This window comes from Lipotes vexillifer, unplaced genomic scaffold, assembly GCF_000442215.2.
Source record: "Lipotes vexillifer unplaced genomic scaffold, Lipotes_vexillifer_v1.1 scaffold189, whole genome shotgun sequence".
Lineage (NCBI taxonomy): Eukaryota > Metazoa > Chordata > Mammalia > Artiodactyla > Lipotidae > Lipotes > Lipotes vexillifer.
In genome coordinates this window covers 938,378-951,307 of record NW_006785816.1, presented here as the reverse complement: position 1 = coordinate 951,307, position 12,930 = coordinate 938,378, and the positions used below count along the sequence as shown (strand labels likewise).

The following is a 12,930-nucleotide window of genomic DNA, read 5'->3' as shown; positions in this document are numbered from 1 at the left end:
TTTTTTTTTTCTTAGATTCCATATATATGTGTTAGCATATGGTATTTGTCTTTCTCTTTCTGACTTACTTCACTCTGTATGACAGACTCTAGGTCCATCCACCTCACTACAAATAACTCAGTTTCGTTTCTTTTTATGGCTGAGTAATATTCCATTGTATATATGTGCCACATCTTCTTTATCCATTCATCTGATGATGGACACTTAGGTTGCTTCCATCTCCTGGCTATTGTAAATAGTGCTGCAGTGAACATCACGGTACATGACTCTTTGAATTATGGTTTTCTCAGGGTATATGCCCAGTAGTGGGATTGCTGGGTTGTATGGTAGTTCTATTTGTAGTTTTTTAAGGAAGCTGCATACTGTTCTCCATAGTGGCTGTATCAATTTACATTCCCACCAGCCGTACAAGAGTGTTCCCTTTTCTCCACACCCTCTCCAACACTTATTATTTCTAGATTTTTTTTTTTTGCAGTACGCGGGCCTCTCACTGCCGTGGCCTCTCCCGCTGCGGAGCACAGGCTCCAGATGCGCAGGCTCAGTGGCCATGGCTCAGGGGCCCAGCTGCTCCACGGCGTGTGGGGTCTTCCTGGACCGGGGCACGAACCCGTGTCCCCTGCATCGGCAGGCAGACTCTCAACCACTGTGCCACGAGGGAAGACCTCATTGTAGTTTTTATTTGCATTTCTCTAATGATTAATGATGTTGAGCATTCTTTCATGTGTTTGTTGGCAATCTGTATATCTTCTTTGGAGAAATGTCTGTTGAGGTCATCTGCCCATTTTTGGATTGGGTTGTTTGTTTTTTTTGTTATTGAGCTGCATGAGCTGCTTGTAAATTTTGGAGATTAATCCTTTGTCAGTTGCTTCATTTGCAAATATTTTCTCCCATTCTGAGGGTTGTCTTCTGGTCTTGTTTATGGTTTCCTTTGCTGTGCAAAAGCTTTGAAGTTTCATTAGGTCCCATTTGTTTATTTTTGTTTTCATTTCCATTTCTCTGGGAGGTGGGTCAAAAAGGATCTTGCTGTGATTTATGTCATAGAGTGTTCTGCCTGTGTTTTCCTCTAAGAGTTCGATAGTATCTGGCCTTACATTTAGGTCTTTAATCCATTTTGAGCTTATTTTTATGTATGGTGTTAGTGAGTGTTCTAATCTCATACTTTTACATGTACCTGTCCAGTTTTCCCAGCGCCACTTATCGAAGAGGCCGTCCTTTCTCCACTGTATACTCTTGCCTCCTTTATCAAAGATAAGGTGTCCATATGTGCGTGGGTTTATCTCTGGGCTTTCTATCCTGTTCCATTGATCTATATTTCTGTTTTTGTGCCAGTACCATACTGTCTTGATTACTGTAGCTTTGTAGTATAGTCTGAAGTCAGGGAGCCTGATTCCTCCAGCTCCGTTTTTTGTTCTCAAGATTGCTTTGGCTATTCGGGGTCTTTTGTGTTTCCATACAAATTGTGAAATTTTTGGTTCTAGTTCTGTGAAATATGCCAGTGGTAGTTTGATAGAGATTGCATTGAATCTGTAGATCACTTTGGGTAGTAGAGTCATTTTCACAATGTTGATTCTTCCAATCCAGGAACATAGTATGTCTCTCCATCTATTTGTATCATCTTCAATTTCTTTCATCAGTGTCATAATTTTCTGCATACAGGTCTTTTGTCTCCTTAGGTAGGTTAATTCCTAGATATTTTATTCTTTTTGTTGCAATGGTAAATGGAAGTGTTTTCTTAATTTCATTTTCATATTTTTCATCATTAGTGTATAGGAATGCCAGAGATTTCTGTGCATTAATTTTATATCCTGCTACTTTACCAAATTCATTGATTAGCTCTGGTAGTTTTCTGGTAGCATCTTTAGGATTCTCTATGTATAGTATCATGTCATTTGCAAGCAGTGACAGCTTTACTTCTTCTTTTCCAATTTGGATTCCTTTTCTTCTCTGATTGCCGTGGCTTCCAAAACTATGTTGAGTAAAAGTGGCAAGAGCAGACATCTGTGTCTTGTTCTTGATCTTAGAGGAAATGATTTCAGCTTTTCACCATTGAGTATGATGTCAGCTGTGGGTTTATTATATATGGTCTTTATTATGTTGAGGTATGTTTCCTCTATGCCCACTTTCTGGAGTTTTTATCGTAAATCGGTGTTGAATTTTGTCAAAAGCTTTTTCTGCATCTATTGGGATGATCATATAGTTTTTATTTTTCAATTTGTCAATGTGGTGTATCACACTGACTGATTTGTGGATACTGAAAAATCCTTGCATCCCTGGGATAAATCCCACTTGATCATGGTGTATGATCCTTTTAATGTATTATTGGATTTGGTTTGCTAGTATTTTCTTGAGGATTTTTGCACCTATGATCATCAGTGATATTCGCCTGTAATTTTCTTTTTCTGTGGTATCTTTGACTGGTTTTGGTATCAGGGTGATGGTGGCCTCATAGAATGAGTTTGGGAATATTCCTTCCTCTGCCATTTTTTGGAAGAGTTTCAGAAGGATAGGTGTTAACTCTTCTCTAAATGTTTGATAGAATTCACCTGTGAAGCCCTCTGGTACTGGAATTTTGTTTGTTGAGAGTGTTTTAATCATAGTTTCAATTTCAGTCTTGTGATTGGTCTGTTCATATTTTCTATTTCTTCCTGGTTCAGTCTCAGAAGGTTGTGCTTTTCTAAGAATTTGTCCATTTCTTCCATTTTATTGGCATATAGCTGCTTGTAGTAATCTCTCATGATCCTTTGTATTTCTGAAGTGTCAGTTGTTACTTCTCCTTTTTTATTTCTAATTTTATTGATTTGAGCCCTCTCCCTTTTTTTTCTTGATGAGTCTGGCTAAAGGTTTATCAATTTTTTTTTTATCTTTTCAAAGAGCCAGCTTTTAGTTTCACTGTTCTTTTCTATTGTTTTCTTCATCTCTAGTTCATTTATTTCTGCTCTGACCTTTATGATTTCTTTCCTTCTACTAAGTTTAGGTTTTTTTCATTTTTCTTTCTCTAGTTGTTTAGGTGTAAGGTTAGGTGGTTTATCTGAGATTTTTCTTGTTTCCTGAGGTAAGATTGTATTGCTATAAACTTCTCTCTTAGAACTGCTTTTGCTGTGTCCCATAGGTTTTGAAACATCATGTTTTCATTTACACTTGGCTCTAGGTATTTTTGATTTCCTCAGTGATCCATTGGCTGTTTAGTAGCATACTGTTTAGCCTCCATGTGTTTTTGTTCTTTACAGTTTTTTTCTTGTAGTTGATTTCTAATCTCGTAGTGTTGTGGTCAGAAAAGATGCTTGATATGATTTCAATTTTCTTAAATTTACCGAGGCTGTCTTTGTGGCTCAGCATGTGATCTATCCTGGAGAATGTTCCATGTGCACTTGAGAAGGTTTATTCTGTTGCTTTTGGATGGAATGCTCTATAAATATCAATTAAGCCTATCTGGTCTAATGTGACATTTGAGGCCTGTGTTTCATTATTGATTTTCTGTCTGGATGATCTGTCCATTGATGTAAGTATGATGTTAAAGTCCCCTACTATTATTGTGTTACTGTCAATTTCTCCTTTTATGGCTGTTAACATTTGCCTTATGTATTGGGGTGCTCCTATGTTGGGTGGATATATATTTACAATTGTTATAGCTCCTTCTTGGATTGATCCCTTGATCATTATGTAGTGTCCTTCCTTGTCTCTTGTAACATTCTTTATTTTAAAGTCTATGTTGTCTGATATGAGTATTGCTACTCCAGCTCTCTTTTGATTTCCATTTGCATGGAATATCTTTTTCCATCCCCTCACTTTCAGTCTGTATGTGTCTCTAGATCTGAAGTGTGTCTTTTGTAGACAGCATATATACGGGTCTTGTTTTTGTATCCATTCAGCCATTCTATGTATTTTGCTTGGAGCATTTAATCCATATATGTTTAAGGTATTTATTGATATGTATGTTCTCATTGCCATTTTGTTAATTGTTTTGGATTTGTTTTTGTAGGTCTTTTTTTCCTCCTTAGTCTTTTGTTCACTTCTCTTGTGATTTGATAACTCACTTTAGTGCTCTGTTTGGATTCCTTTTTCTTTTTTGTGTGTGTGTCTATTGTAGATTTTCAGTTTGCGGTTATCAGGAGGTTATTTTTGTTTTTAAAGATTTTTTTTTTTGATGTGGACCATTTCTAAAGCCTTCATTGAATATGTCACAACACTGTCTCTTCTATGCCTTGGCCCTTTGGCCGTGAGGTATGTGGGATCCCAGTTCTCCCACTAGGGACCAAACCCACACCCCCCACATTGGAAGGCAGAGTCCCAACCACTGGACCACCAGGGAAGTCCCTATCATGACGTTTTGATATAGCAGACTATACATATACAAGATTGTTTTAAGTTGCTGGTCTTTTGATTTCAAATGCGTTTCCAATATCCTGCATTTGTACTCTTCTCTTCTCATGATTAGTGGTTTTGATATCATATTTGTGTATGGATGATTTCCTGCCTTTAATGTATGCTTACCTTTACTGGTGAGTTTTTCCATTTGTAATTTTCTTGTTTCTAGTTATGGTCTTTTCTTTTCTGCCCAGAGAAGTTCCTTTAGCTTTGTTGTAAACCTGGTTTGGTGGTGCTGAATTCTCTTAGCTTTTGCTTGTCTGCAAGGCTTTTGATTTCTCTGTCAAATCTGAACAAGAGCCTTGCTGGGTAGAGTATTCTAGTTTGTAGGTTTTCCCTTTTCATCACTTTAAATATATTATGCCACTCCCTTCTGGCCTGCGGAGTTTTGGCTAAAAAATCAGCTGAAAACCTTATGGAGATTCCCTTGTATGTTACCTGTTGCTCTTCCTTTGTTGCTTTTAATATTTTCTCTTTGTCTTTAATTTTTGTCAGTTTGATTAATATGTGTCTTGACATGTTCTTTCTTGGGTTTATCCTGTATGGGACTCTCTGCACTTCCTGGGCTTGGTTAACTGTTTCCTTTCCCATTTTAGGGTAGTTTTCAGCTATTATCTCTTCAAATAGTTTTTATGGCCCTTTCTCTCTCTCTTCTCCTCTGGGACCCCTCTAATGCAAATGTTGGTGTTTCTAACGTTGTCCCAGAGGTCTCTTAAACTGTCCTCATTTCTTTTCATTCTTTTTTCTTTATTCTGTTCCATGGCAGAGATTTCCACCATTCTGTCTTCCAGCTCACTTATCCATTCTCTGCCTCAATTATTCTGTTATTAATCCCTTCTAGTGTATTTTTCATTTCAGTTATTGCATTATTCATGTCTGTTCTGTATATCTTCTAGCTCTGTGTTAATCATTTCTTTTATCTTCTTGGTCTGTGCCTCCATTCTTTTTCTGAGATCTTGGATTGTCTTCACTCTCATTACTCTAACTTCTTTTTCAGGTAGACCTCCTATTTCTACTTTACTTAGTTGTTCTTCTGGGGTTTTATCTTGTTCCTTCATCTGAAACATATTCCTTTGCCATTTCCATTGCCTAGGCTGCATGATTGTAGTTCCTTTTGCTTCCAGTGTCTGCTCCCTGGTGGGTGAGGATGTTCTAGAGGTTTGTGCAGGCTTCCTGGTGGGAGGGACTGGTTCCTGCCCACTGGCGAGTGGAACTGTGTCTTGTCCCTCTGGTGAGCAAGGCTGTATCAAGGGGTGTGTTTAGAGGTTGCTGTGGGCTCAGGAAGATTTTAGGAAGCCTGTGTGCTGATGGGTGGGGCTGTGTGCCTGCCCTGTTGGTTGTTTGGCCTGAGGCGTCCCAGCACTAGAGCCTACATGCTGTTGGGTGGGGCTGGGTCTTGGTGACAAATTGGCGACCTCCAGGAGATCTCACACCAATGAGTACTCCCCAGTACCTCTGGCCCCCCCCCCCCCCCCCATCAAGACCAGCAGGTATGTCTGGTCCAGGCTTCTATGAAATCACTGCTTTTTCCCTGGGTCCCAGTTTACACAAGACCTGTGCGCACCCTCCAAGAGTAGCATTTCTATTTCCCCCAGTCCTATGGAGTTCCTGCAATCAAACTCCACTGGCCTTCAAAGCCAAGTGCTCTGGGGCCTCCTCCTCCTGATGCCAGACCCCCAGGCTGGGAAGCATGATGTGGGGCTCAGAACTCACTCCTGTGGGAGAACCTCATCTTGTTGTGGCTTTTTCTTTGTCTCTGGTTGTAGAATATCTTTTTTGGTAAGTTCCAGTCTTTTTTGTTGATGGTTATTCAGCAGTTAGTTGTGATTTTGGTGTTTTTGTGAGAGAAGTTGAGCTCAAGTCCATCTACTCTGCCATCTTGTCTCCAACCAGAAGCCCAATTTCATTCATACTATAGATGTGGATATGTGGATAAGCACACCTTTGGGTGTGTCTTCTCAGACCAATTCCCATAAAATGTGAGTCTGTACTTGGCAGTTCCACAGGCTCAGCAGTGTAATATAGGTTTTTTTGTCACCCCATCAAATATGGAATTTTGTTCACAAAGTTTCTTGGTTAGGGAGCCCTCATCTTGAAAATAAATGATGTGTTTCTGTACGATGCTAGCCTTTAAAATCACACAGCCTGTTCCTGCAGGTGGTGCTGCAGGACACCTGGATCCACGTCCTCTTCTGTGGTGTGCTTTTGGCGACCACAACAGGGCACTTACTCATGAACTGTGTTTCTTCTTCATCTATGATCTGGAAGGTCCTGGAATGCTCTTCTCCTTATCACCCTCTCTGTTCTCTTTTCTATAATTTTTTTAAAGTAAGTTGTCAACTTCTCCAGGGAGTTCTAGACCTAAAATGGAATTTTTGTTACTGTTTTGTCATTTCTTAATTTTGTGACCTTGGGCAAGTCACTTGACTTTTCTAAGCCTCCAGTTACCACTATGATATTAGAGATAGAAATATTTGTTCCATCTACCATACAAAATTGTTGGAAGAATCAGAGGGCATTGTATTTGAGGAAGCACATCCAGACAAGAAAAATCCACACCGAGATACAATCTTGCAACAGAGTGGAATTGGGCAGGGAAAGGATTGGACACCAGGCTAACTGGCAAGAGGTTAAGCTGGAGTGATTTCCAGGGCCAGATCTGTAATGTCACGTCCATATTAAGAAGCCTGGACTTGTTATTGAAGATGATGGGCTGCCTCTGAAATGTCTGAACAGGGCAGTGGCTGGATCCTATTTTCAGTTTAGAACATCTCCTCTGGATGAAGTGTAACCACCTGTTTATAGTGGGGTAGGCAGGCTCTGCAGCAAATTAGAGGACAAAGGTCTCTAACTCTTCTCTCCAAACAGCAGTTATGACAGAGCATCTTTGAGGACAGGACATAAAAATTTGTCTAAGCATAAAGCTCTCCATTTCAAGGTGAAGAAATCCATAGGATCATAGATTTAGCAGGAAGATTTCTCATGAGGACATCTGGACCATTGCCCTGAATTCAGGAGAATTAGGTGCTTTCCCTCCCACTTCCAGATGAGGCAGCTATGGCTCACAGAAGTTAAATGGCTTACTTAAGTGGTGGAAGAGGAAGAGTCTAGATCGACAGCCTGCCTCCTCCCTGCCTCACCACACACACACACACCCACCCACCCACACACACACACAAATACCACATACACTCACACACACCACTAATGGCAGAGAAATCCAGAGGTCAGAGTTCTTGAAGTTCTAAAGCCTTCTTTCACATGAGTCCAAGCTAAGGAATTCTGTTTCTGAAGATTATAAAAGTGGTTATAATTATATGGTCTAATTAGAAAGCATTTCCACGCAATGTATAATGTATATTATGTTTCCTGAAGACTTACTATATACACATCAGCCATTTGGTTGTGGGTTTGTATTTGTTAGTGCTTTGTTTTATGTTCACAATTACTCTGTGAGGCAGGCACTATTATTATTTTATTTATAAATAAAGAAACAGGTTCAATGAAGCTAAGTTCCTTGCCCAAAGTCACAAAGTTAATAAGTGGCAGAACCAGGCTTCAAACCCAGGGTGCCTGCCTGAATTCTAAGCACTTTAGAATTGTGCAGCCTGCCTGGTTTAATCTTTCTGCAACCCTAGAGGTAGATATTTTCTCCATATTACAGATGATGCTTGGACACGTTCAGTGGCAGTGCTTGTATCTGCCTAGGATTTCCCTAGCCGTTTCGCTCTACTCTGGTGGCCCGTCTCCTCAGCCTGACTCCTCTCCCTTCTCAGTCACAGGACAGATCTTCTCTCTGAAGAACATCTCCACAGAAATGTCGGGCTACTACATCTGCACCTCCAGCAATGATGTAGGGATGGAGTCCTGCAACATCACTGTGGCTGTCAGACCTCGTAAGAGCAGTCTGGGGGGGAAGGGAGGACGAATGCCAGAGGTGACTGGCTGGTGGTCCAGAGTCAGCTGACAGGGACCAACATGGAGGTGGACTGGGCAGCCTCTTTGGCGTCTCCCATTGGCAGGGTGGCTGAGGTGACGGCCAGATGATCCTGTCCCAGGCTCCCCTCATCTGGAGGCCAGTCCAGTTCCCTGGGTTCTTTGGAAATAGCGCCTTAGTCTGGCTTCTGGAGACCTGCTCAGTCCTGCCTGCCCTTAGGGTCGCTCAGGGGGCAAGGGGGAAGTGCCCAGACTGGGCTACCACAGAGTCAGGACCCCATCATTTTGGGGTGGGATACCCTGATGATCTTGGGGATGAACTAGAGTAGGAGCTGGCATGACTGACACCCGAGGACTTTTTTGGAGTCTGTTGGCTCCAAATCTGTTGGCCATCTGTCCTTGTCAACGCTTCCATCCTGAAGAGTATCCCCCTTGTCTGGTCACATTCCCACGAGGCTGTGACTTTCATGGAGTGCTACCAGAAGCAGGCAGCGCGGCCACCTGGGCTGGGAGGATGACGGGGGCCCGCCCAGAGCCTGGGAGGGACCACCTCCCGCCTCCCAGACGCCTGCTGCTGTGGTTCCTCATCCCCGGCGTGCTCACCACCCGGAGCCTCGGCTCGTGTTGGGGGCTCGCGTTGGGGACTGGGGTTGGGGTTCAGGACGTGCGGCTGTGTTTCTCGCAGCCTCCATGAATGTGGCCCTGTACGCGGGCATCGCGGGGGGCGTGGCTGCGGCACTCATCGTCATCGGCATCATCGTCTACTGCTGCTGCTGCCGGGAGACTGGCAAGGCTGAGGATGCGGACGTCACGCGGCCGTGAGTGTCAGGGGTGGGCAGCCTGTTGGCAAGGGTCTCAGCACATTGGGAAGATGCACCCCAGCTCTTCACAGCCTCTTCCACTCATAACACCCCAGGGGGCAGCTGGTAACAGTAAAAAATAACTTTTATCAGCCCCATTTTATAGCTGAGAAAAGAGTAAATGATTCACCCAAATCCTAAAGTGGCACTGCAGTCCGGAACTTGACTCCAAGGCCCGTAGTTCTCCAGTCTCTGATCTCAGGGTGGGGCTTCCGGTGGGTGCCCAGGGCAGGGGTAGGGGGGTGCGGAGGCTCCGTAGCAGGCCGCTCTCTGCTCCCCTCGCAGAGCCAGCCTGTTCCCATAATGCCCTTAGCTCAAGTCCGTGCCACCCTGCTTCCGCTCTGAGCCCAGCCCTTCAGCCCAGTGTCCCTTTGCTGCTGGACGGGTGGGGATGGGGGATCTGATGGCTGTCGCATGGGGAGCACTAAGCCCAGCTCCCTCAGGTCTGAGTGAGTGAGGGCAAACCCTTCTCCTCTGTCCTCACTGCCTGCAGGAATCGGGCGGGCTACCAGGAGCCACCAGAGCAGCTGACAGAGCTTTCCAGAAGACAGGAAGAGGAGGGCGAGGGTGACTACAGGAATGAAGGCCAGAGGGGCCCCAGCCGAGAGTCCCTTGACCAGGCTGGCCGATGACCAGGGCCTGCTGCAGGAGGGGGTCAGGGGGAGCATTAGGGGGTCATCCCCCCGCCTCCATGCCTCCCCTGTCTTTTCCAAGCCCCACTTTTCTGACCCTTGGTCCCAGTCATTGATGGGATGCTTCTTCCCCCATGTCGGCTGCTGGAGGACTTGGCTTGGCCTGGCCAAGGAGATCTCACTTGTGGCTGAGCTTGTCAAGGGCGCTCACCTTCGAAGCTGCCCTCCCATTGCTGTGCCCGGCTCAGGGCCCTACCCTCACCCTGGACTAGGCAGCGGCCTCCACCTCCCCGTGGCGCTCCTGTCCCGCTCCGTGGGGGTGACACCAGCCTCCGGAGGGCCGGAGTTGCCCTCTCCACCTGTGCGCCTAGCACCCAGGGGAATGACTCCTGGCAGAGGTTTTGTGCACAATACATTTTTGTTGAATGAATGAAAGAATGAATGAGTATGTAAAGGAGTCCCTTCATTTGTGCAACTTTGGCGCTTTGGACCCACGTTGGGCTGGCCTCAAGCTCCCTTTCCAGCCGCATCTCCCGCAACTTTCCTGAACATTCCAGATGCTCCCTGCAAGGGCCACCCCAGCTCCCACTGCACACTCCCTCATGGGGCTTTGCTTTCTCTGTTTGGCTGGGAATGCCTATGCAGCTCCCATCTCTGCCTGTCGAATCCTACCTGTCCTTCCAGGCCCATCTCAGATCCCAGTGAATTCTATAATCCCATCATAACCTCCCACACAGATGGAGACAATCTTGTTACTTTGTCCCACACCCATCACGGGCCACATGGCACAGCTGTCTGAGCATGTCTCTCCCCCTGTGTTACAGTGTGAGCTCCAGGGGGCAGGACATAGGCCTCACTCACTCTGCTTTCCCCAGAGTCCTCGCAGCCGGCAGCCCTCCTAGCACTCCTAGCGGGTGCTCAATCCAGCTTAATTGGGGAAACTGCTTTGGTAGGTTGGGCCTTCTGCTCTCTGGTCTCCCTGATGGGATTGTGGACACAAAGATGACTCCCACCCAAACCCACTTGCTAGTTTCATGATTTAAGTGGGAGATAATTTAAATGAACACACATGCATGTGAGCACACACACAGGAGCTAGTTTGCAGCTGGTCCTGGATTCTCAGATCACAGTGATTCCTCTCAAGACCAGAGTAACTGACGTGCCCACCTCTGTTTCCTGATACCAAACCCCTGCCGTGACCTTGCCCGTTCCTGACTTGGCTGGGCTGCCGCCTCTGCTTTGCTGGCTGGGCTGTCCTGCTGCCCCCTTCCACAGCCTCTCCCCTGTTGGTCGATTATTTCTTCTGTTCCTAAGAGCTCAGGCAGTGTCCTGGCTGCTTGGGTCTTGTGACCCAGTGGCCGGTCTTACCCAAATGCAGTTTACTAGTAAGTAAACACTGTCATTTTTTCCTGGATGATTATAAAAGCAATTCTGTAAATCTGTTGTCCATCTGTGATTTTTTAAAATATATATTTTATATATTTTGTTAAATTCTTTGCTTCAATAAAAAATGCCATCAGTAGTAATAAAATTGTCAGCGGAGATTCTTATTTCTTTTTTAAGGTGGGTTTTATTTTTTATTTTTTTAACATCTTTATTGGAGTATAATTGCTTTACAATGGTGTGTTAGTTTCTGCTTTATAACAAAGTGAATCAGTTATACATATACATATGTCCCCATATCTCTTCCCTCTTGCATCTCCCTCCCTCCCATCCTCCCGATCCCACCCCTCTAGGTGGTCACAAAGCACCGAGCTGATCTCCCTGTGCTATGCGGCTGCTTCCCACTAGCTATCTGTTTTACATTTGGTAGTGTATATATGTCCATGCCACTCTTTCACTTTGTCCCAGCTTGCCCTCCCCGCTCCCCGTGTCCTCAAGTCCATTAAGGTGGGTTTTATTTATACCAAGGTAGAGCTTATGTCTCGTGGGCTTATGTCGACCAACCGTGAGCCTCTTGGGCTTCCTAGGAGAGGTGAGGTGAGGTGACAGAGTCGAGCGAGAGGAATAGAGGGTCAGATCCTGTGGGTTCCATCGACTGTGGCCACTATAGGGTCAGGCAGTGTCGCTAGTGGTTGCCGGAGGTGAGACAGAGCCTGTCTGTTTGTGGAGGAACATTCCGAGTGCCTGGGAGTCAGGCATATGCTTCAAGGAAGATGCTAGGGAGGCCCCTGCCAGTTACACCCCAAATAGCGCCCCTCCTGAGAGAGGGGAGGAAGCAGCGCCACCTCCATCCCGCTCCAGCTGTCAGAGACCTGGTGACTCCTCCCCACGCAGCTTGCCCCACAGTCGGCGCTCAGCTCTGCCACCCTCTCCTGCCATATGTCCCAGGTCCTGTCCTCCATGTTCTTCCCGTGGTGCCCTGTGCTCCCCCCATCCCAGCACCTGTCCCACGGTACTGTCATAACCACAGTCTGTGTCTGCCTAAGCCTGTGAGATTCATGAGAATAGGAACTGAACCTTACTCATGGCCTGGCACATGTTGACACAAAACCTGATACCTGTTTGTTCAGTGAATAAAGTTTCGTGTCACTGTATCCTGCCCAAGGCCATCTCCTCGTCCTCTAGATACTCTGGGTGCCTTCCAGCCCTCCTGGTGCAAGGTTCTACACACATATTCTTGAGGAAGCTGTGGAAGGGAGGCACCCACCTCCCCCCATCCTGGCCTGGCTCACCTCTCTGCCTCTGGAAGGGCTCTGAAGGTTCACCCACCTTAGCTCCAGGCTTAGGCAAGAAAATGAGGGAAGTCGGGACCAACTGCATTCATTCAGCTACAAATATTTTGTGAGCACCTACTATGTGCCAAGCACAGTGCTGGCTGCTGGGGATATAAAGGTCACTATGACGTCACTACTCGGGAGGAGCTACATTCCAATGGAGGTGACAGATGGGAACATGATCATGTGAAATGGAGAAGATGTCACAAGAACGCAGTGGCTGGAGGCTGGAGTAACTCAGCCAGAAGGGTTCAGGAAAGCTTCAAAGAGGAGGTAATGTGTGGGCTGCATCTTGAAGGAAAACGAGGAGTTTCACAAGTGGAATGGGGGTGGCATTGACCCTTCTGTCCTCCATTTCAGGTCTCTCTTACTTGGGTCCAAATCACATTATCAGTTGGTGACACTACACTCTCCTGCTGA

At 45.5% G+C, this 12,930-nt stretch overlaps 1 protein-coding gene and 1 pseudogene across 1 annotated transcript in view; both read left to right on the top strand.

Annotated features, from left to right (window-relative positions):
* GPA33 (glycoprotein A33) overlaps positions 1 to 10,262 on the top strand; it is a 46,009-nt gene extending 35,747 nt beyond the window's left edge. The window contains exons 5-7 of the mRNA XM_007458093.1: positions 8,142 to 8,261; positions 8,987 to 9,119; positions 9,655 to 10,262. Of these exons, the coding sequence (XP_007458155.1) occupies positions 8,142 to 8,261; positions 8,987 to 9,119; positions 9,655 to 9,793 (392 nt within the window). The 3' untranslated portion in view covers positions 9,794 to 10,262. The remainder of the gene's footprint in view (positions 1 to 8,141; positions 8,262 to 8,986; positions 9,120 to 9,654) is intronic.
* LOC103076281 (elongation factor 1-alpha 1 pseudogene) overlaps positions 9,909 to 12,930 on the top strand; it is a 13,150-nt pseudogene continuing 10,128 nt past the window's right edge.